Source organism: Schistocerca nitens, chromosome 5, assembly GCF_023898315.1.
Source record: "Schistocerca nitens isolate TAMUIC-IGC-003100 chromosome 5, iqSchNite1.1, whole genome shotgun sequence".
Classification (NCBI taxonomy): Eukaryota; Metazoa; Arthropoda; class Insecta; order Orthoptera; family Acrididae; genus Schistocerca; species Schistocerca nitens.
In genome coordinates, this window is record NC_064618.1 from 519743076 (window position 1) to 519766851 (window position 23776).

At 38.0% G+C, this 23776-nt stretch overlaps 1 protein-coding gene across 4 annotated transcripts in view; it reads left to right on the forward strand.

The window, feature by feature from the left end:
• Positions 1-23776, forward strand: part of LOC126260183 (glycerol-3-phosphate dehydrogenase, mitochondrial) — a 200171-nt gene that overhangs the window by 108892 nt on the left and 67503 nt on the right. For 2 of the 4 annotated variants that reach the window (XM_049957455.1, XM_049957456.1), the window contains exons 2-7: positions 14060-14168; positions 14271-14427; positions 14514-14736; positions 14897-15060; positions 15174-15480; positions 16853-17046. In XM_049957455.1, the coding sequence (XP_049813412.1) occupies positions 14073-14168; positions 14271-14427; positions 14514-14736; positions 14897-15060; positions 15174-15480; positions 16853-17046 (1141 nt within the window). In that variant the 5' untranslated portion in view covers positions 14060-14072. Of the gene's footprint in view, positions 1-13235; positions 13501-14059; positions 14169-14270; positions 14428-14513; positions 14737-14896; positions 15061-15173; positions 15481-16852; positions 17047-23776 lie in introns of those variants that run through there. The other 2 variants (XM_049957457.1, XM_049957454.1) reach the window with 2 other exon arrangements.

A 23776-nucleotide genomic window follows, 5' to 3' on the forward strand; every position in this document is an offset into this window, starting at 1 on the left:
TTTCCGAAATGTCTTTGCAGCAGCTGCTTCACTGGTTGTGCAATGTGTGGGGGAGCGCCACCTTGCATAAAAATGATCCTACCCACAAATCCAAGTTGTTGAAGGACTGGAACGACGTTGGTGTGAAAAAGAATCTTATAGCTTTTAGCAGTGGCGGTATGCAAAACAAGACCCAAAGGACTTATCTCCTCGAAAAAATACAGCCCTATACTAGATGATGGTGTCAACCCACACCACACAGTCACCTTTGCAGAATGAAATGGTAATAGTTAATGTGCATGCGGATTTTCTATTGCCCATATTCTGCAGTTCTACATATTGACATGTCCACAGAACGTTCCATGGCCATTCATTGTCCATTTCCATGTAAGTAAGAAATTCCAGATTATACATTTGTCTTCCTGGCAGGTCAGCAGAAAGCAACATGGATGATTTTGAATGGATGGCAATGCAGGATGGTTCGAAAGAATTTATAAACTTTGCTGACAGGTATGTCCAACGTTTGGGCACTTCCCAGTGTGCTGCATGTTTGTGCTGTGTCCACATCTTCAACAGCCATTGGATCAGCTGCTCACCTCCCTCTGTTGCGAGGCACTCCAAAAAAACGTATCTTTTCGAATCTTATAATAATTTACTCGAGACCCTTGCTATATATCGGACCAATTCCTTGCTTCATACTGTTGAGTGTCTGGAACTTCAGCAGGGTTACTAACGCAGCGTCACCATTCACATAAAAGGGCTTCAGCAGCAGTGCACGATCCTTCATGCAGTCGGTCATGTTGGACAATTCAGACAAAAACTGCAAAAGTTGTATGCCACACATCTGTTGCTGTATATTATGGCGCTTATAGTGCTATCTAGAGGTCAAATTTTAGCCAATTGTTTTTCTTTTCTTCCATGACGTTTCCTCCTGTGTCAAACATAAGCTGTTCAAATTTGACAGCGTTCTGAGGAGTGGTTCACCTTCTATAGCATTTTGAAACTGGAACTTTAAGTGCAGACACTACACACACACACACACACACACACACATATATATATATATATATATATATATATATATATATATATATATATATATATATATGGTGTTACAAAAAGTTACTGCCATACTTTCAGGAAACATTCCTCTCACACAAATAAAGAAAAGATGATGTGTGGACATGAGTCCGGAAACACTTAATTTCCATCTTAGAGCTCATTTTAGTTTTGTCAGTATGTACTGTACTTCCTCGATTCACCGCCAGTTGGCCCAATTGAAGGAAGGTAATGTTGGCTTCGGTGCTTGTGTTGACATGCGACTCATTGCTCTACAGTACTAGCATCAAGCACATCAGTATGTAGCATCAACAGGTTAGTGTTCATCACGAACGTGGTTTTGCAGTCAGTGCAATGTTTACAAATGCGGAGTTGGCAGATGCCCATTTGATTTTTGGATTAGCATGGGGCAATAGCCATGGCGAGACAGATTTCCAGAACGAAGGTGTCCCGACAGGAAGACGTCGGAAGCAATTGATCGGCGTCTTAGGGAGCACGGAACATTCCAGCCTATGACTCACGACTGGGGAAGACCTAGAACGACGAGGACACCTGCAATGGACGAGGCAATTCTTCGTGCAGTTGACGATAACCCTAATGTCAGCGTCAGAAAAGTTGCTACTGTACAAGGTAACGTTGACCACTTCACTGTATGGAGAGTGCTACGGGAGAACCAGTTGTTTCCGTACCATGTACAGCGTGAGCAGGCACTATCAGCAGCTGATTGGCCTCCACGGGTACACATCTGCGAATGGTTCATCCAACAATGTGTCAATCCTCATTTCAGTGCAAATGTTCTCTTTACGGATGAGGCTTCATTCCAACGTGATCAAATTGTAAATTTTCACAATCAACATGTGAGGGCTGACGAAAATCCGCACGCAGTTGTGCAATCACGTCATCAACACAGATTTTCTGTAAACGTTTGGACAGGCATTGTTGGTGATGTCTTGATTGGGCCCCATATTCTTCCACCTACGCTCAATGGAGCACGTTATCATGATTTCATACGGGATACTCTACCTGTGCTGCTAGAACATGTGCCTTTACAAGTGCAACACAACATGTGGTTGATGCCCAATGGAGCTCCTGCACATTGCAGTCAAAGTGTTCGTACGCTTCTCAACAACAGATTCGGTGACTGATGGATTGGTAGAGGCGGACAAATTCCGTGGCCTCCACGCTCTCCTGACCTCAACCCTCTTGACTTTCATTTACGGGGGCATTTGAAAGCTCTTGTCTACGCAACCCCGGTACCAAATGTAGAGACTCTTCATGCTCGTATTGTGGACAGCTGTGATACAATACGTCATTCTCCAGGGCTGTATCAGCGCATCAGGGTTGCCATGCGACGGAGGGTGGATGCATGTATCCTCGCTAAAGGAGGACATTTTGAACATTTCCTGTAACAAAGTGTTTGAAGTCACGCTGGTACATTCTGTTGCTGTGTGTTTCCATTCCATGATTAATGTGATTTGAAGAGAAGTAATAAAATGAGCTCTAACATGGAAAGTAAGCGTTTCCAGACAAATGTCCACATAACATATTTTCTTTCTTTGTGTGTGAGGAATGTTTCCTGAAAGTTTGGCCGTACCTTTTTGTAACATCATATATATATATATATATATATATATATATATATATATATATATATATATATATATATATATATGTGTGTGTGTGTGTGTGTGTGTGTGTGTGTGTGTGTGTGTGTGTGTGTGTGTGTGTGTGTGTGGTTTGTTACATATAGGGTGAGTCAAAAGTGACTCTACATTTTGGAATGATATAGAAATTTATTGAGATAACTTGCAGAATTGGTTGACGTGTCACCTTCTGGCAAACAACCTCAAGTTTCACGTATAAGTATCAAGTGTCATTTTGGTTCGATGTGTCTATGTTTAGTGGCACGACAAACATCCCACAGGTAATCAATTTCTTCCCACACTTCTGGAATAGCAGCACAGATCTGAATTTTCAGACAAAGGAAGTCTGGAGAGTGAGGTGGCCATGCGATTGGCCCTTCACAGCTATTCCACCTACCTGGGAAGTGATTATCGAGGAAACCTCGAACTTCTGTGAGGAAATGAGGTTGTACACCATTTTGCTGGTAATAAACCATCTCATCTCGGTCATCTTCATCGACCTGTGGAATTAAAGAATTCAAAATTTACTTTGAACTCTTGTTTCAGACTTCACCTCTTGAAACAAAAACACACACTGAGCACACTCCACACCAGTGAAAGTAGCCACTTCAACTGTGCACTATTCTGGCACTCCTAGTGGCGGAATGGGTCCTGATGCACTATATAAATCAAACTTATATCAATATACAGTTATACATCAATAGTACTCTCCAAATACTAGTCAGATACAATACCATACTAACACCATCATACAAACATCTGACAAAATATTCATAGACTAACTAACTAAATAATATTTATTAGTCTAATGCATAGCATATACAGGATGTCTCACAATTCCTATTCCAGGTTTGATTGTAGAGAATAGGCCTTTCAGCCTAGCAAAGAAATTCTGAGAAATACTGATGCGTTCTTGAGATTTTATTTCAGAAGGTGCCAGAACGATAAGTCTAATTATGTGGAGACGAGGATGTACTTGCAAAAAGAGCACCCAACATTATATTTTTATGGAAAATGAAGCATCATAATTAAAGTAGGCACTAATATATTTAGATGAAACATGTATTCATACACACTACACTGTAAACAAAATGTTGTAAAGTATCAATGTGCAAATCGTATTGTCTTCACAACAGCACTAGATAACATTCATTGTTGTGAATGGAGAGTTTAGTTTCATGGTTATTTCTCCTCTGAGTATAAAAGGAAAACTTCGGTCTAACTATATTACTAAGTGGCTAAAGTGGAGAAAAATGCAAGAAAGCCAGTTGCAGGTTGCCTATCTAATGGCTCCTGGGGCAACAAATACTTTATTCTCAGTATGTAACATAATTATTTACGGAATTTAAAAATGTAAAATGCTGTCATAATCTACTCACAAACAGGTATAACCTTATCTTAAAGATTTAACACGATAAGACAAGGATTAAAATTAGTAACTGCATATTTGTCTCGAGTCAGCACAGCTCAAGGAGTGCAAATTATCCAGACTTCATTCATCCAGCATTTGAGAATGAGAGCACTTAATAGTTTCCAACAAACTTCACATATAATTTCTACCCTTTTCGAAACTGTTTCTTGTTGTCGCCATCTCTCCCCCACCCACAAAATAACAAAAGGAAAAAATTTATCGCTTACCACATTTTCGCTGTTCCAGCAGTAAAACTTCGCCATCAGACATAATGTTTTAATTTATCATTTCTTTACTACTAGTTCTGCATCCAAATTTTATGATTGGAGTTTAGGAAATATCACGTTTTATGCATAGAAGTTCAGTTATTAATGAAATGGAGGAATGGGAGGTGGTACTGATCATGTAAAAAAATGGCAGAAAAAAGTAGCTCGAGACAAGAAAAGCCGAACTTTAAGGATTAATTATCAATAACCAACCGTCACCTATAATAAAGTAAATCCCATGTCCACTGAAATAAAAATCCCCATTTTAAGTGATAGTAGGTGTTTCATACATTTAAAAGACTAATGCCAGCTAGCATGGTGAACCAACAACTCATAATGACTATATATAAAGTTATGTTTAGGCCAGTGGTTACATATTGATGTGAAGCACTAATGAACAACAACTCGGAATACTTAAATGAGGAATATTACGAAAAATTTGTGGAGAGATCCGAAATAATGATGGTACCTGGAGAGCAAGGACCAATTATTGGTTGGTTTGTCTCATACATGGAGCTCTTATTGTAAGGCTAATGAAAAGTAAAAGAGTAGTCTGGCTGGGTCATGTCCTAAGGATGAAGGACACAAGAACTACAAAGATGGTCTTCCAGTGGAAACTGGCGGGAAGAAGATAAAAAGGAAGACCATGTAAACGATGACTGGATGACATGGAAGAAACCATCAGAGCCCTAGGAATCAGAGGACGGAGAAGGAAAGTAAACAAGAGAGCATAATATAAAGAAATTGTGAAGAAGGCAAAGACCCTCACAGAATTGTGAACCACAAGAAGAAGAAGAACAAGAACAAGAACCTTTTCCTTTTTATTTCATTGACATATTTGACGGTCGTTATCTTTCTAGTGACTTCTTTCATTGAAAAAATAAAGAACTATGCATTTTCGTATCGTCAATTCGTTCCCCAAACCATTACAAACGAGAAAATTGATGCAAGAAAGTGGTCTCTGGGATCATACGAGATCATAAACACGTGGCAGCTAATTTTCTTCATTAATAATCATGCCAAGATGCACATCCTATAGTTTAGCTATAATCTTGTAGGTATAATACGACTTCCATATTTAGTTATTTCCGGTTAACAGTCAAGTATGAGTGTAGATAGATCACCCTTAAAAACGTATTCTTAAAACTATTATAGCCTCCATGCCTCATTTATGTTAGTACCGAGTTGCTGTCGCTGCTTTTCTAAAGTTCAGTGATGTGCATAATCTGTCTCCTAGCCAACAGTCGTTCTGGAGTGATCTCTTCTAGCCAGCCAAGTAAGGAATCTTTACACATAGGAACTAGGCAGGTACAGAATGTGCGTCAGATATATCACATTTCGAGGATCAATGACTCCCTTCCCTTGTGTGATGTTACTCCCTGCTGTTATTGCCAAATGGTCCGAATTTACTGATGTTTTGTCTAGAGTGGTCTTTTTTTCTGTTGAGCATACCTACAAAATTTTATCATTTTATGATAGAGAGTTTGGAAGACTTGGCTTTGTATGCATAGGAGATCGAGACTTTAAACATTTGGGGCGAGAGAATTTTATGGTCATGTAGAAATGGACAGAAAAAACTAGAGATAGTATTAGTAGTAGATTTATTCATCCATAGATCTCTTTTTACAAGGATATATGGCATGTCAAAGTATTTACAGGTTTAGACCAATTTAAAATAAGCTAATTCGTATACACATATATTTTCAGACTTCTAGTTAGAGACAATCATTAGATTAACTCCTGGTATACAATACTTTTTTTAGAAATAACTTATTAAATTATGTAATGTCACACTGTTTACTCATATCTCACTATCAGTGGCTGCACACACTGTACACACATTGTTTCATAACACTACACACACACACACACACACACACACTGGTGATCTCCAGGTCATTTTCTGTACTGCAACTTCCCATTTGCAATCCTGAAAAACTGTTTCAGCATCCCTCCATAATGAGTGAGATGTTGAGCTCAGAAAGAAGAAGAGGTGTTAGTATCACGTTATGCAAAGTTTAGGGATAAGTATTTCTAGAAAGGAAAAAAGAAGGAAAAAACATAAAGATGTATGTGGAATGTTGGATATTTTATAATCATTATTATTATTATTATTTCTTTGTATGACATTTTCTTATCAAACCCCTACTCTGTTTTATCAAAGTAATCCTTCAATGTATTGAATGTATTGCATAACATGCACTTTTTAGTTACCTTTTTAACTAAGTGTATTTCTGCAATTTCTTTAATCTATTTTGGTAATTTATTGTACAGTTTTATTCCTTGGTAGAAAATGCTGTTTTGAGTTTTATGTTTATTTTTTCTTGGTAAATGTAAGTTGAGTCTATCTCTTATTGAATGGTCATGGACAGAGCTGTTTGTTCAGTAATTACCAATGTTATTTTTTATGTGTACAGCTGACTGGTAAATGTATTCACGTGGAGCAGTTAAAATCCCCAATGCTTTGAACAGATATTTACACTGAGAGTTAACTAATATTTTGGGCTATTATTCTTATGGCTCTTTTCTGGAGTTTCAAAACTGTGTTCATATTTTGTACATTTGTTCCCCAAAAAAGAGTGCCATAGCTAAGAATTCAATGTACATATGAATAATATGTAACTAAAACACACTGCATGTTACACACTGATGATAGGATTCTAAGGGCATAACATGCTGATGACATTCTGTATGCAAGTACCTTTGTATGTTCACACCACTTCCATTGAGAATCAATGTACATTCCTAGAAATTTTGGATTTGTTACACAGTCCATAGAGGTGCCATCTACATTTAATTTAACATTGTCATTTTTCGTCTTCAAACTGAAATTTATGGCATTAGTTTTCTATATGTTCAATATCACTTTATTGCTTATTGGTCAACCATAAACTTCCTTGAGAGCTTCATTTACTTTCTCGGCAAGGAGTTCTTTTGTTTTCTCAGTGACTATAATATTGCTGTCTTCATAAAAGAGAATTTTTTCACCATGAATAACACTACTGGAAAAGTCCCCTAGAACTTAGAACTACTAAAACCTAACTAGCCTAAGGACACTACACATAACCGCCCAAGGCAGGATTCGAACCTGCGACCGTAGTGGTCGCCCAGTTCCAGACTGAAGCACCTAGAACCCCTCAGTCACACTGGCCGGCACTGGGAAATTCATTGATGTGTATCAAGAATAGTATCGGTCCTAATATGCTACTTTGTAGAACCACTGTATTAATGTCTTTTGGTTCTGATAAGTTTTTAGTAAATATTTACAACTATATGAAGTATCTGTTATCTCTACTCTTCGTACCATATCTGTTAGGTATGGTCGCAATCAGTCATTAGCTACCCCTCTTATTCCTAATGCTTCTAATTTATTTAATAGAATCTTGTGGTCGACTGTATCAAACGCCTTAGAAAGATCCAAAAATAAGCCTGTGACACACTTATCCTTATCAATAGCATCAAGTACAACTTTTGTGAATTCTACTATGGCTTACTTCTTATTTTTGCCACTTCAGAAACCAAACTGTGATTCGCTTAAAAGATTGTAATTACTCAGGTAATTCATTAATCTGTCTTTCATAAGTGATTCTATTATTTTTGAGAATGTTGATAGCAGGGAAATGGGCCAGTAATTTTCAATGTCTTCTGCATTACCTTTCTTAAGCAAAGGTACAAAGCTTGCTTGTTTTAACTGCTCTGGAAATGTCCCTGATGTGAAGGATTCATTTATTATATTTGTTGAGGGGCCTTGTATATTCCCTATTCATTGTTTCAGTACACACATTGGTAATTCATCTAATCCTACTGACTTTTCATTTTTTAGTTTTTGAACAGTTTTATTGACTTCATTCTCTGTGGTTGGAAGTAACATCATTGTATTTAGTGCAACATTATTTACAGATGTTATATATGTTTTGAGCAATTTTTGCTTTAATTTCTCTGAAATACTTGAGTTACGCTCATTTACATAGTTTGCTAAGTGTTGTGGATCATTTATTACCTTATCCCCCTCCTTTAGCAAAATGTTATTCTGCATTTGTTTGCCTCTCCCCGTTTTCTTTTTTATAACACCTCAGACTGCTTTGCTTTATTCTCTGCATTATATATTATTTTGTCATTAAATGACTTTTTGCAGCAATCAGCACCTTCCTATAAATCTGTTTGTATGAATGATACAAATTGAAGAATTCTGGATCATTGCGAATCATTTTCATGGAACTGAGGTGTTTAAGTGTTTGAGAGGACTTCTTAATACCTGCTGTTATCTGTCTGTTTTTGTGAGATGTTGATGCAGACCTGCATACTTTTGGAAATTCCTTTTCAAATTTCAATTTAAACAATGTGGAGAATTTAGCGAATTTCATATTCACATTGATTTCCTTATAAACTTCATCCCAGCTTTGTTTTTCTAGTTATTTTGATTTCTGATAGATGTCGTTTGTAGGCTTGTAGTTTAGGGAATGATTTGATGCCTTTTCTTACTGTTGTTATTTGACAGAGATGATGTGGTAGTCCGATATCTTTTATGGCTACATCACATTTTTCTGTGTCCATATTTGTGGTCACATGGTCAGTTGCTGATGCAGTCATTGTAGTAATTTTTGTTGCACTATTGACCAATAGGTACATGCCAAAACTTTGAAGGATGTTAATGAAGGTGCTGCTGGATTCATTTATGATATTAGTGTGGATGTTAATGTCCCCACACAGAATTATGTTTGTTGCACTATTGACCAATAGGTACATGCCAAAACTTTGAAGGATGTTTATGAAGGTGCTGCTGGATTCATTTATGATATTAGTGTGGATGTTAATGTCCCCACACAGAATTATGTTGACCTTTGTACTTGAGACTTTATCTAGAACTTTATTGGTGGTATCAAGCCCTGTAAATTCAATAGCTGATATTTCAAAGTGTTTGTCTTCGTTACTATTCTGAGGTCATGTCTTCATTTGAACTATGCTCCTTTTCTGATATAAATGCATGATTCTCCAACCATTGATGTAGTTCTGCAGTAAGAGTTTGCCCTTTCATACAATTATAATACTGCATGTTGCATTTATGTGTCTCTACACCAGTGCTCAGTAATGCAAACTACTGTGCAGTCCAAAGATTAGATCTCAACTTCTAATAGCTGTATTATTTTATGTTTTATTGATTGCACGTTTTGATGGAGGATTGTTGAGTCTGTGAAATGTTACTCTTTCCAATGTTTTTTTTTGTGACATCTGGTATGTGTGATATTTGAAGTGTTAAAATCTGTCTTGTGAGTGATTGTTTCAGTATTTTTTAAACTGCTGGAGATACTCTTTAGGCAGGGGAACCTGTTGTCTGTATTTATCCTAAAAAAGGCCTACTTTTCCTAGCTATGACAACCATGACCATGTGTGGCCTGAGATCCACCCCCTATCTTTCATGAATCAACTGTACCAATCTTCCCTTCCCTGTCATGTTTAAGTGTAGGCCATGCCTAGTGAAACCCCATCTGCTGATAGTCCTGATGGGCACCAGAGAAACATGAGCAAAGTTGGTGTCCTCAGAGCCATCGCTAACCTCACGTTGATTCGCCTTACAGCTCCATCAAGGTGTGGTCGATCATGACGACAGAACAGCTCAACAAAGTTTACGTTGGTGCCATGAGTCATGGACGCTATCTTGTTGAGGCCACCAACTATGTCATATGCCCCACGTCCAAACTGTTTCCCGCCCCACCCACTATCACTACATGGACCTCTTTTGTAAGTCCTTACATAAAGACTCTAGGTCCTCTATCACATTACTTAGCTTTGCATTTGGCATGAACATACTGGTGGCCTGGTATGCTGCCCATAAACTTTCCTGTAACTTAGGGCCTACACCTCGCCCATGGCTACTACCTAGCAGCAGCAGTTTCTTCTTCCTTAGACTTGGTACATTCCTAGGCTTCTTGGCCCCAGTAGAAGTGTACTGCACATTTCCTGCTCCTCGTTCTACCTGAGGTTCTTCTGCATTAACTCTGTCACTGGTAGATACCTTTTTTGGTGTTGATGATAAAACTGTCATATCGTGTTCTCCTTCTTCCTATCCTCCTATCAGCTGCCAGTACCCAACCTTCTTCCTCCCCCTACATCCCTTGATCTTTATGAGTTCCTTCCTTGCTTCCTCCAACTGTGCCTGATGGGCACAGATTTTCCTTTCCTGTTCCCCAATCAAAATGTTCCTACTGTATACTCTGCAGTTCCAGGAGAGAGCCTCTTCTGTTCTCCCAGCATTCTTCCCACTGCATCCCCCCTGGTGAAAATATTTCCTACAAGATTTTCAACAAATCCCTCTACTCACTATCCTATAACAGCTAGCCAGATTTCTCACTCATGGTCACTTTCGAAAGAATAATTAAGTTTAAACAATGTTTTAAATTTCTCAAGGACGCGAGACGGGCTGTGTCAAACAAAAAAAAACACAAAGTTCTTACGTGAGGTGGTTGTTGTTTTTGTAATTATTTACAGATACAATGACAGAAGAATGAATTTGTAATTACTTTGCTTTTAGAGAATTTACGTTATCAGGCTTGTTTGGTCAGGTTTATAAACGTTTATAACTCGGAAAATTTAGGCATAGATCGCGTCTATCTAACTAGTAAACAATACGAAATGTGTTAGTTAAATACGATTTAGAAACGTTTAATTGCACTTTTATTGCGACAATAGACACTGATGAAACTAGTAGCTGTCTTTTTTAAACGAATTTTGCACTATCAAGAAAACATGAACAGAATTTTTTGTGTTTATGTCACGCAAAACTTCGGGTTATGTCGCAGTTATCGGGACTTCAGCTAAAGGACAAGTTTTTTTAAAGAACAAGCTCAACTGGGACGCTAATATTCAGTTGTGTGACAAGAACGGACACTACAGCAAGTATACAAAATAAAGAAAATTTAAATTTGACACTATTTCCTCTTAAATAAGTTCCTTTAGCAGACAAAGGAAATATCTGTCATCTCACTCAGCGGCCATCTTGGACAATTCATCAGAAAAGCTGAAATTTTTGCGTTAATTATGGAGCACTAAGCTTCTCCTCTTTATTGCGTTCGTAAAATTTTGCAAGAAAATGATTCCCTTCTTGCTGCTGCCATACCGTCTAGACCCAAATCCTGTGGAACTGCTGTGGAATCTTGCAAAGAATAAGACCCATGCTTATAATACGTCAGGCATATCACTCTCCAACCCAAAGAAACACTGCCTGATGATTTTTTTGCTAATAAATAAATGTACTGTGTCATCTAATGTAGTGTAAACCTTCCAATGCAAAGCTACTTCAGCTACCTGAGAGTCAATTTGGTTCCGTTAAATACAAGTAGCTTTGCAGTTGGCCTCTCAAAGCTGATTGGACCTCCTCCTTGACCTTTCCACCAAAGAAAAAATTGAAATGAACACTGGGAATCAAACTTGGGCCTCAGTGATACTAGCCAAAATCGTTAACCATTAGACCACACAGTTAGTCCATGTTTGGTACTGTTTCATTAGCTTTTACTGTTGCGACATTAGGGAACACAGGCAAGGCTGTGAATCACTCCAAAAAAGTATGTAATCACTAATGTAGATACTTTGATGAATGAGGAAGCTGAAAATATAATTCAGTGAGTCAGCATAGTTTCAAACAAAGAGCCGGTATGATCATTGCACGACTGAAAGAGCAAACGATGAATCAAGAGACACAACTCTAAAAAATTGTGCCATCACCAGCAAGGTGGTTTTGAGGATACTTCCAGAGAAGCATTGTCAGCAGTTAAGTAGAGATACAACTAATACTCCATGTTTCTGTTCTTGTTCTAAATGGCACTTCATTCAGTGGCTAGTAAGGACATGCAATGTGTGACAGTGCTCCACCTGAAAGAATACTGGAGTGTACATTATTGCTACCGCCCTCCCTACTTCTCGGTTGTATACATAGCGGTGCTGCCACCCTGGCTAGGTAACTAGTTCTCTTTCCTGGGTAATACAATCACTGTCTCTGTTCACACTGCACTATCACCAGGGAATCACTATAGGTATTTACATGGATTACATTTAATTTAATAATAATATTTGTACATTCACCAATGCTGTAGAAGTTGTTCATGCCACCTTTTTATAAGTCTCGGTTCAACCTGCATAGTTGTTAAATTTGCTTGGTTCTTACAGAAAAAAGCATTGCATAGAAGTTGATGTAGAGCACTTTTTAATATAAGGTTGTTGTAAGTATTTCTCTGCAAAAAATCTTCTTGGTGCATACTTACAAACATTGCTGTCTGATACTGCTCAATCCTTACAACAAAAATGTGTATTGTAGTAGTATATTCCTGTAGCTGTGTTCATGTATAGACTCAGTCTTTTGTTTCAGATGCTTTTAATCAAGCTGTTCTTCCATGATAGAGTGTAACATATACACTAACAAATAAAGCTTTTAATGCTATACATTATAATCGATTCATATGCAGACGATTGTTCATATACGAAAAACGCCGGAGACCCATTGAGTGATCGATATTTCGTATATCAAACGAGGGAGGAAAATTCAATCGATACATGTCAAATTGACAGGAATTCAAAAAAATCGGTAGAGGTAGAGGAAAAGGTGCACATTCTTGCTGTGAGGAACATTACGTTACAATTAATCGTACATTGATGCCAGACCCCCAAGGAAAAAAGAAAAAAACAACCATTTTATAACCGTGTGATTTACTATTGTACCGAATCAGATACATGTTGTTCACACGATTACTAACTTTTGTTATTAAACACATACAGAAAAATGTCGTATAACGCACCCAAACTGCTCCAAAACCTGCCGGCTGCATGTAGACAATCTATGCTGTGTGTAATCATGGTAGACAATATTCTATACATGAAGCGGACTATGCAAGTGAGAGCAGCTGAAAAGGTCATAGTTTGGCGTAGGCCTATACAGTCAGCTGAAATGCCGAAAATAAACATAGTTTCCCCCACCTGGGTACACCTTCTATCCAATGTGATGCGTTCGTAGAGGTTTGCCAAATGAGTCTCGAATATCCCTTCAAAAATAAACCGACTAGTCCGCGTCCTTAGCTGCACGCGATCACGGTACGGAAGAGGACAAGTACCGTGATCGGTAACGATTACTATTAATTCGTTTCCGATCTGTCAGGTAAGTGTCTTGAGTACATTTTTTTCGAGTGTTTATGAAGTAAAACGAATATAAATTGACCAACTTAGTAACCTGCAAATCTATAACATTCGAGAGTGACAGTTGTCAGCCAGAAGATGGTAAGTGGAAATACTTGAAAGTATTTCGTAAATAGTTTCATTGATGCCAGAAACGCCTTTTTTCCCACCGTAACATATACTGCGTACGTATTCTTTAAGAACGCCTAGCACAGTATGTTGCATGTTGCTGTGTACTTTCATATTGGAATGCGCATGGGCTGATATCTGATAGTGTATTAAGTACGTAGTGTATAAGCGCAAAACAGTCTCAACCAGGTTTAAAAATTCACCGTAAACACTGTTATTTTCACATTAGTAGACAAAGAAATTTAATAACTGCATAGCGGCGTGGGCTTAAGCGTTCCATGACGTTTATGTTGACTTACAAATTTTAACTTGTTCTAGAATAGTGCTTATAAATGTCAATTTCCGTTTACAAGTATAAAACCCAGTTTTTATTATGCCGCTGATAATATTTCTTAGTGTTGCTTCTTCTGCAGATTTTAAAGCACTATGGCCTCACATGTTCGAAGACTGGCAGTTAGTGGACTGGCTTTTGGGGCAGGAGCATACGCTGTTACGACCTTTCTTAAAGAAAATGATTTGAATGTAAGTGTTTTTATAAAGATATGTTTACGCAAACAGAATCTTACGAGTTAGGAACGCTACGTCACAATTGTGGCCCCATTGTATTCATTGTTTTATGCGCAGGTACAAGCTGCTGAAGTGAAAAACAAACCGCGTGCAAAAAGACACCTGCCACCACGATCAGATCAAATTAAGTCATTGCAGTCTGAAGATTTTGATGTACTAATAATTGGAGGTGGTGCTACCGGCTCGGGTTGTGCACTGGATGCTGTTACTAGAGGTCAGATTCTTAATGAAGATGGATAGTGAACTTAGATTTTTTGCTAAAGACCTATAATTATAAGAACCTGGAAATGCTGGTTTAAGGTCTGAAGACAGCACTGGTGGAAGCTGATGACTTCGCTTGCGGCACAAGTAGCCGCAGTACGAAACTCATTCACGGCGGTGTTCGGTATCTGCAAAAGGCCATTATGAATTTTGACATTGAGCAGTATCGTATGGTAAAAGAAGCCCTCCATGAGAGAGCTAACATGTTACATTCGGCACCACATTTAACTCGACCACTACCAATTATGTTACCAGTATACACGTAAGTCAGTTAAAACTTAGTTCTCATTATGGTAGATATGTTTGTCAGTGCATAGTCAAAAACTTGTGCTTTTTTAATCATTCAGTTATATATAATATGTTGCTATGTTTATAACTCTTTGTATCTCACAAACAAACTAAAAGTTTGTTAAAATTGACAGGTATTGGGAAATTCCATACTATTGGTTTGGCATCAAAATGTACGACTTCGTTGCTGGGACACAAACTGTTAAGAGTTCATACTATCTGTCAAAATCTAATGCACTTGAGCTGTTCCCAATGCTGCAGGGAGACAAGCTACGTGGAGCTATTGTATATTATGATGGTAAGGATGAATCAATAAATGGTGTGCAAACATGGGCTATCAGTACAACATTTTTGTGACAGTGACAGTTTTGCTGCAGTTTGTCTTGAATTGGACATAAAATTACTTTCCAGGCCAACAAGATGATGCACGCATGAATCTGGCAATAGCTCTGACGGCCACAAGACATGGAGCAACAGTAGCAAATCATGTTCGTGTGACAAGCCTTTTGAAAGACAAAGACAAAGATGGGAAAGAAATTCTGTGTGGAGCACATTTGAAAGATGAACTGACTGGTCAAGAATGGGATGTGAAAGCAAAATGCATAATTAATGCTACAGGGCCATTTACAGACCATATACGAAAGATGGCTGATGCTAAGGCAAAAGAAATATGCTGCCCTAGCTCAGGGGTTCACATTGTGCTTCCTGGTTATTATAGGTATGTTCGTACAATATTTATGAACTCATGTATGTAATGTAATTAATATTTTGGCTCTTTATCTGTTGAAAATCATCCACTCAGACATTTTCTTAGTGAACAAATCATTGTGTCATGTCATATCAACAATACTAAATGATCTTTTAGTTGCTATCTTTGTTGTGGTACAAAATAGTTTACAGTAGTCTGCAAGAACTAGAACATTATTCAAACTTCATATAAATGTATCATGTGATATGCTATTCCATAAATGATGAATCTAGGAATATAAAAACACCCCCCCCCCCCCTGTATTCTCCAGTAGGGATTGTCAGGACAAGATTAGATTAAGCACAGCATTCACAGATGCTTTTAAATAGTCATTCTTCCTGCTTACCATACTTGAAAGAAACTGGAAGAAGCCCTAATAACTGATACAATGGGAAATATCCTTTGCATCTTCTTCTGAGGTGTTTGATGAGTATAGATGTAAATGTGAACATGTGTTGCTCAGGCTTGTTATAGAATGACTTAAATGAAAACCAGAAATTAGCAAATTGTATCTGTTCTGAAACGAGATGTGAGCTTTTTACTGGGTCATGGTTGCAATGTTTGTTTTGTACTCTATTATAGATGCAATGTAGGAATGTCTTGGAAAAATAGCAATCATCCAAAGCTCATCTTCTTGTCATCTGAGTTTGGGCACAAGTTTGGGCTATGGATGGAAATAAGTCATGTCCTCTCATAGGAACCATTCCAGCATTTGTTTCAAGTGATTTAGAGGAACAACAGGAAACCTAAATCTGGATTTTGATTTACTTTACTTCCAAATATGAGTCCAGTGTCTTACTGTGCCACCTCCGTCCGTCTTGGATATTTGTTTGTAATGTCTTTATGCATAATACAATTAGTTATGTAGTAGTGTTTTTGTTGCTCGAAAATACTTACATCAACTTTAATATGAGTGGAATACCACTCTTTTGCTTAGAGTTGTGAAGGTTCCACTTACTAGCTGCTAACTGAAACAAGTACTACAGAACTGATAGTTTGTGTCAGTAAAAGATTAATAAGATCATCAACTAGACATGCCCATAGAGAAAGCAGAATAGCAGCAAGAACAAAGGTCAGGAAATGTGGTAGGGATATCACAGTGAAGGACAAGCCATTAATGATTCTGTCCCAATAAAACAACGTTACAGTTAATTATAGTTGTGTGATACATAGGGAAGGGAAATAAAATTGTCATTCTGTAAATTAAAAAGGAAAGAAAAATTCCCCCATAACTATTAATGTTATATGTGATGCATTGATATACATTTTCATTCATCTTTTTTTTTATTATTGTTCATGAATGCGGTGTAAGACATTTCTGTGTGTTTCTCCTAAATTTCAGTCCAGATCAGATGGGTCTCTTGGATCCCAATACTTCTGATGGGCGTGTCATTTTTTTCCTCCCATGGCAAAAGCATACAATAGCAGGAACAACTGACCTGCCATGCCAGGTCACAGCACATCCCAAGCCAACTGAGGATGAAATCATGTTCATATTGGAAGAAGTGAAGAATTACCTTAATCCTGATGTGGAAGGTAAGCTCATAGACATGTACTCATAACTCACTTTAAATCTGAGATATAAAATGGCAAAACATATGTATGCAGTATTGAAAGAAGATGAAATTGATTTGTATATCCACTGAGCACTATAAGAAATGGTTAAGACTGCTTTTTTATTTGATAGCTGTAGTGTTCAAAACCATCTCCGAACATCTAGAGTTAGGTTACTGTTGTTTTCATAAAATACTTCAGAGTCATCTTTGGGTGATTCTTTCAAACATACCTCGCCATTGCTTTTAAATCATGGTGTAAGTAAAGACAAGGAAAGTGGTAAACAATGTGAAACAATCCTAGTCAGCTTTGACCAGTGATGCTATCAATGAAGCAGGTATTTGCACTACATAATCACTATGATGACTATGATGTCATACAATCACATGTATTTAACTACATGCTAGAATACTGTGGAAGTGCAATCAGTCTACAAAGGAGATTGCTTACAAATAACTCGTGCAACTAGTTCTAGAATATTGCACAAGTTTGTGAGACCCATATCAGTTAGGACTAACAGGGGTTATTGAATGTATATGGAGAAGGGAAACGCAAATGGTCACAGGTTTGTTTAATGCATGGAAGAATGTCACAGAGGTACTGAAGGAACTGAACTGGAAGACCCTTGAAGATAGACATAAACTATACCGAGAAAGTCTGTTAAAAAAGTTTCAAGAATCAGCTTTAACTAGTGACTCTAGAAATATACTATAATCCCATACATGTCACTCACATAGGGATTGTGAGAATATGATTAGAATAATTATTGCTCAGACAGAAGCATTCAACCAATCATTCTACCTGTGCTCAATATGTAAACGGAATGGGAAGAAACCCTAATAACTGGCACAATGGGGCATACCCTCTGCCATGCACCTCACTGTGGTTTGCAGAATATAGATGTAGATATATTTAACTACCCAAGTGTCCACTCCCCTTCAAAATTGTAGAGGTACAAAGTTGAAAATACCAAACTTCAGTGGGAAAAATTGGGTTTTCAGAAGAAACAAAATGTAATTAATTAAAGAATAAAGGTAACAACAGCCTGAATGCCCTGTGCAGGTATGTAGTATCAGGTATCTCTTAATTTGAACTCTGCCATCTCTGTACATATACTTCATCATGGGATTTGCTATTGACAATATTGATTTATTCATAAGAAACTGTAACAGCATTTAGTGAGAAAGACACTTTCATGTGGAAAACTTATCTGAAAACGTACTGTAGAAAAGTGTGCTGTATTCAGCAGTTTTCATTTTCAGTAGGCTTCCAAAAGAACTTCCTTGTGGCACACTGGTATTCTTTACAGGAGTTTCTAACAATAGTTGAGATCTTACCTGTGTAACATGCTATTTATTTTAGGAATTGTGATAGTGGTGTGTATGAATGGATGATGACAATGGTGATTTGTAACTGGTAAACATTGTTCAAATGGCCAGTTGGAAACGTACTGTAATGTGAGAGCTGGATAGAACCATGGTTTATGTTGGGGATTTTTGTTGAACAATGGAAGTTAAACTATATAAGAAACATCATTAGTAAATTATAGAGATCTTCTTCGAAATTTATCTGTGTTTTCAGACACATCGAAAAACTCATGACCAACTTCATTCTGTGCAAGAAAAAATATATTACATTCTACAACACTATAGTTCTTGTAGGGCACTGAGATGTTAAATGACTGCTGCTCCATTCTCTCTTAAAGGCATGCTGTAATGAGTGTACTGGAGAAGCATGAGATCAAAATACCACACTTCTGACTATTGAGGTCAGCTTTCAAAAGCAGAGTGGCTACTACTTCTTCACATAGCTCTTTAGCTGTTACCACAAGTCTTTTTGTGGACATTGCCATGCTCGTCTTACCCAGGAAAAAATCCTAGGCAGTGCTGGAAATGAAACTTAGGTCCTCTGCATGGTAGTCGGGCTTAGCTATGAAAGTGGATAGTTTTCTTTGAAGAGGCTTCAATGGTGTGGTGCAAGGGCTGATTATTTCATGTAGTTTACAGTAATAAGAATGATCTGTCACAAGTAGGATTAGTATCTTGATTTGAAAGATAGGAAATTGTTAATCTCAAAATTCATTTCTTACTGATCATATGGTGTGATTGATTTTAGGCGTGGTGCTGTAGAATTATTTACTAGTCCAAAAATCCCTCTCATATAATGCTGTTTCCATCATTTTTGCAGTTGCTGTTTGATGGAAACATTGATGCCAGAAGTATAATTTCCAAATTATTTATATTAGTTGTTTGTTCAGGTTTAATTATTTGTGTGATATGATTATTTCCCCTCTGTGTTTCATTATTAGGTTTCTCCATAAGGCATAATATTGTTTGATGGATAATGATAGTGAATAGGTTTGTTAGAGGGCAATTTCAGACTGTGAGATGCCTTACTGTTTAATTTTTGCAAGTATAATTAGAGCCATAAAAACATAAATTAATTCTCTCTCTCTCTCTCTCTCTCTCTCTCTCTCTCTCTCTCTCTCTCCCTCCCTCCCTCCCTCCCTCCCTCCCTCCCTCCCTCTCTCCCTCTCTCCCTCTCTCCCTCCACACACACACACACCCACAGGCAACAAAATATATTCACATTCTTTCTGTCTTCTTGTACTGAAAGCAGTCTGACTTAATATTTACAATATTATGAAAAGGATAGTTGCTACTTGCTGTACAGCAAAGATGCTGAGTCGCAGAAAGGCACAACAAAAAAAACTGTCAGAAAGTTAGCTTTCGACTAGCAAGGCTTTGTCAAAAATTGACTACACACACACACACACACACACACACACACACACACACACACACACAGACAGACATACATGACCTCAGTCTCTGGCAGTTGGAGCCATAACCGGCTGACTTTTGTTGTCCCTTTCTGTGACTCAGCATCTCTGCTACTCGGTGTGTAGCAACTATCTTTTTTATAATACTGTTACATTTCATCTTGGATTTCCCTTTGTTCACTTAACTTAATATTTACTCACTCTCATTGTTACCTGCATATTTTAATTTATTGAGTCATTTAGCACAGAATGTAATTTGTTTTGTGCATTACATTTCAAGAGCACAGCTAGAATTTGCATTCTGAACATGCTGTACAGTTAGTTTCATTTATGTTTTATTTGTCTGTATTGTGCTAGAAGAATAGGGAGCGTTTTACTCCCAAATACAGATTGTTTTTTCCTTGGCGTGTGTTGTGGGCGGGGGATAAGTCATACTTGTTAGGCAACAGCAGTCAGCAACATTCAGGAGACATGCTCACTTCAGTCCAATAATAATAATAAGAGAGGGAAGAAGAAAAAAGATGAAATTATTGAAGGAAATCTGGCTTCATAAGAATTGAGCTAATTAAAATGCAGCACAGTCATTCAAAAGGACAAATATGATGAACCAGAACTCATCCAATCTTTCAGAAAAAAAAGTACAGTAAATGTGAGCTCTAAAGCACGTATCTCAGAAGCTATGAACACTCATTCAGTAGATGAGATGTGTTTCCCACTAGTGAAGGTGAACAACTGCTCATAGCTCGTGTTTACTAGATTTTTTTTTTTTTTTTTTTTTTTTTTTTTCCCAGTACATACTACCACTTCCGAAAGTTTGTCAGTGCAGCAGTTCTGGTTCACCTTGTTTGTCTTCTGGAATGTGACCTTTGAATCACACTACACTATGCGATCAAAAGTATCAGAACACCTGGCTGAAAATGACTTAATAGTTCGTTGCACCCTCTATTGGTAACACTGGCGTTCGATATGGTGTTGGTCCACCCTTAGCCTTGATGGCAGCTTCCGCTCTTGCAGGCATACATTCAGTCAGGTGGTGGAAGGTTTCTTGGGGAATGGCAGCTCATTCTTCAGTGTGCTGCACTGAGGAGGGGTATCGATGCTGGTCGGTGTGGCCTAGCATGAATTCAGCATTCCAAAACATCCCTAAGGTGTTCTATAGGATTCAGATGAGGACTCTGTGCTGACCAGTCCATTGCAGGGATGTTACAGGCATATAACTACCCCACCACAGGTCGTACATTATGAACAGGTGCTCGATCGTGTGGAAAGGTGCTATCTCCATCCCCAAATTGCTCTTCAACAGCGGAAAGCAAGAAGGTGCTTAAAACATCATTATAGACATGTGCTGTGATAGTGCCATGCAAAACAATGGGTGCAAGCCCCTCCATGAAAAACACAACCACACCATAACATCACCACCTCCGAATTTTACTGTTGGCACTACACGCACTGGAAGGTGACGTTCACCGGGCAATTGCAATACTCACATCCTGCCATCTAATTGCCACATTGTGTGCCATAATTCATCACTACAAACAAAGTTTTTCCACTGTTCAGTCGTCCAATTTTTATGCTCCTTACATCAAGCGAGGCGTCATTTGCCACTTACCGGTGCGATGTGTGGCTTATGAGCTGTCGCTCAACCATGAAACCCAAGTTTTCTCACCTTGCGCCTAACTGTCATAGTACTTGCAGTGGATCCTGATGCAGTTTGGAACTCCTGTGTGATGGTCTGGATAGATGTCTGCCTATTACACATTACTACGTTCTTCAACTGTCAGCGGTCTCTGTCAGTCCACAGATGTGGTCGGTCTCTGTGCTTTTGTGCTGTACATGTCCCTTCACGTTTCCACTTCACTATCGAATTGGAAACGGTGGACCAGGGGATGTTTAGGAGTGTGGAAATCTCGCTTACAGACATACGACCCAAGTGACACCCAATCACCTGACCATGTTCGAAATCCGTGAGTTCCGCGGAGTGCCCCATTCTGCTCTCTCACGATGTCTAATGACTACTGAGGTTGCTGATATGGAGTACTTGGCAGTAGGTGGCAGCACAATGCATCTAATATGAAAAACTTATGTTTTTTGGGTGTCTGGATACTTTTGATCACATAGTGTATATGAAATATATGAACTTTTAAAGCTAAAAGGTACAGCCTGCCAGTCAAGAAGTAAGAAATGAAGGAAGGAAACTGACTAAGAAGAAAGTGCATAGGGGGTAATCTGTCTTTGTTTGAAGTTGGGTCCCCATTTATGGATTATTAAATAACTTTCCAATCTCTTCATTGTTAAGTTACATTTATTTATGTCATTTTACCTCTGATGAATCTTTTATCGTTTAACTGTGTAATTCTCTCTCTCATAGTAGGTAGACTATTTTTCTGTCTTTTGGGTTGTAGTTTAATTGGGAGTCTTCTTTTCTTTTACATTACATTGCATTAAGTGTATATAATTATTTTCACATCATCTGTAATGTATTTTGCTTTTGCAAAAGTGGTGTTGCATCCTACTGCTTCTTGAGTTTTGTAACTGAATATTTCCTCTTAATAAGTAACATCATCCACAACAGTAGGTAACTGTCATTAAGGTGTTAGTGACACTGCTACATTATTTCTCTCCACATCTTTTTCTCCAGTTGACCAAACATAAGTCTTCATCTAGTAGCATATTAAGATGCAATTAAGGATATAATTGAGTATAGTCAAAGATGCCTTACATAATCTGTTGTTTGTTGTTGAAACTGGTTTTTCTCCAAAAGCCAGTTGAAGCTACACTTTGATTCACAAAAGTATCATATGCCTTGACACACTGGAGCTTCAGGTGTACTGTAGCATGGCACAATTAATTATACTGTACGTTGTCGTGGAATGGGTGCAATTTCATTCCATTTACAGTGATACACACACATCTCAATGTGCCTGCATTTGAAGGGATGTGCTGACCAAACTGGGACCAATTCAAATATTATGCCCAACACATGCAACACACACAACAAAGATAATTCAAAAAATACCATGAACATGATAACATTTTTAAATCTAACCAGCTGTTGCTGCATGACTGTAAATATGCAGTATCCAGCAAAACTAAAGAATAAGCTAAAATGCCAAAAAGTAGTATATAATATGACATTTGAGACATAAGATCATCACAAGTGCATGTTTGTATAAACTCTCACATAAAGTTTGAGAAACTATGGGTAGATAAAGCAATCTGATGGTGAAAATAAACTATTTGCCCTGGTGTTAAATATTTCAGAAAACTCTAAATGTACTCTACTGAAGGAAAATTCAGTCAAAAAAACTAACTATTATGGGACAGTATTATGAGAACGAAAGTTGCTACTCACCATATAGTGGAGATGCAGAGTCACAGATAGGCCCAACAAAAAGTTTTGACACTTAAAGCTTTCAGCCAATGGCCTTTGTCAACAGTAGACACACATACATGCGCACACACACACTCACGCAAACTCAACTCACACACACGGGGTGTGTGTGTGTTTATTGTTGACAAAGGCCATTGGCGAAAAGCTTAAAGTGTGAAAATCTTTTTGTTGTGCCTATCTGTGACTCAGTATATCTGCTGTATGGTGAGTAGCAACTTACACACTTCCCAGTTTTTGGAACTAATAGTTTCTTCCTCAGGGAGGAGAGGAGGATAGGTTGGGGAAGGTTAAAAGGAAGAATGGATCCCTCTCATGAAGTCTTAGTGAATGGCCTTCCTTTTAAACTTCCCCAACTAATCCTTCTCCCCTCCTCAAGGGAGGAACTATCAGTTCTGAAAGCTGGGAAGGGTATTGCCTTTTTGTACTACACATTTTGCCTCCTGTAGATAAGTCCTGGCCAGAAATACTGTCTCATAATTTATTAATTTTCTGTTACGAAGTGTTAGTGAAATTTACTCTGTTTTTCACCCATTTGTAAT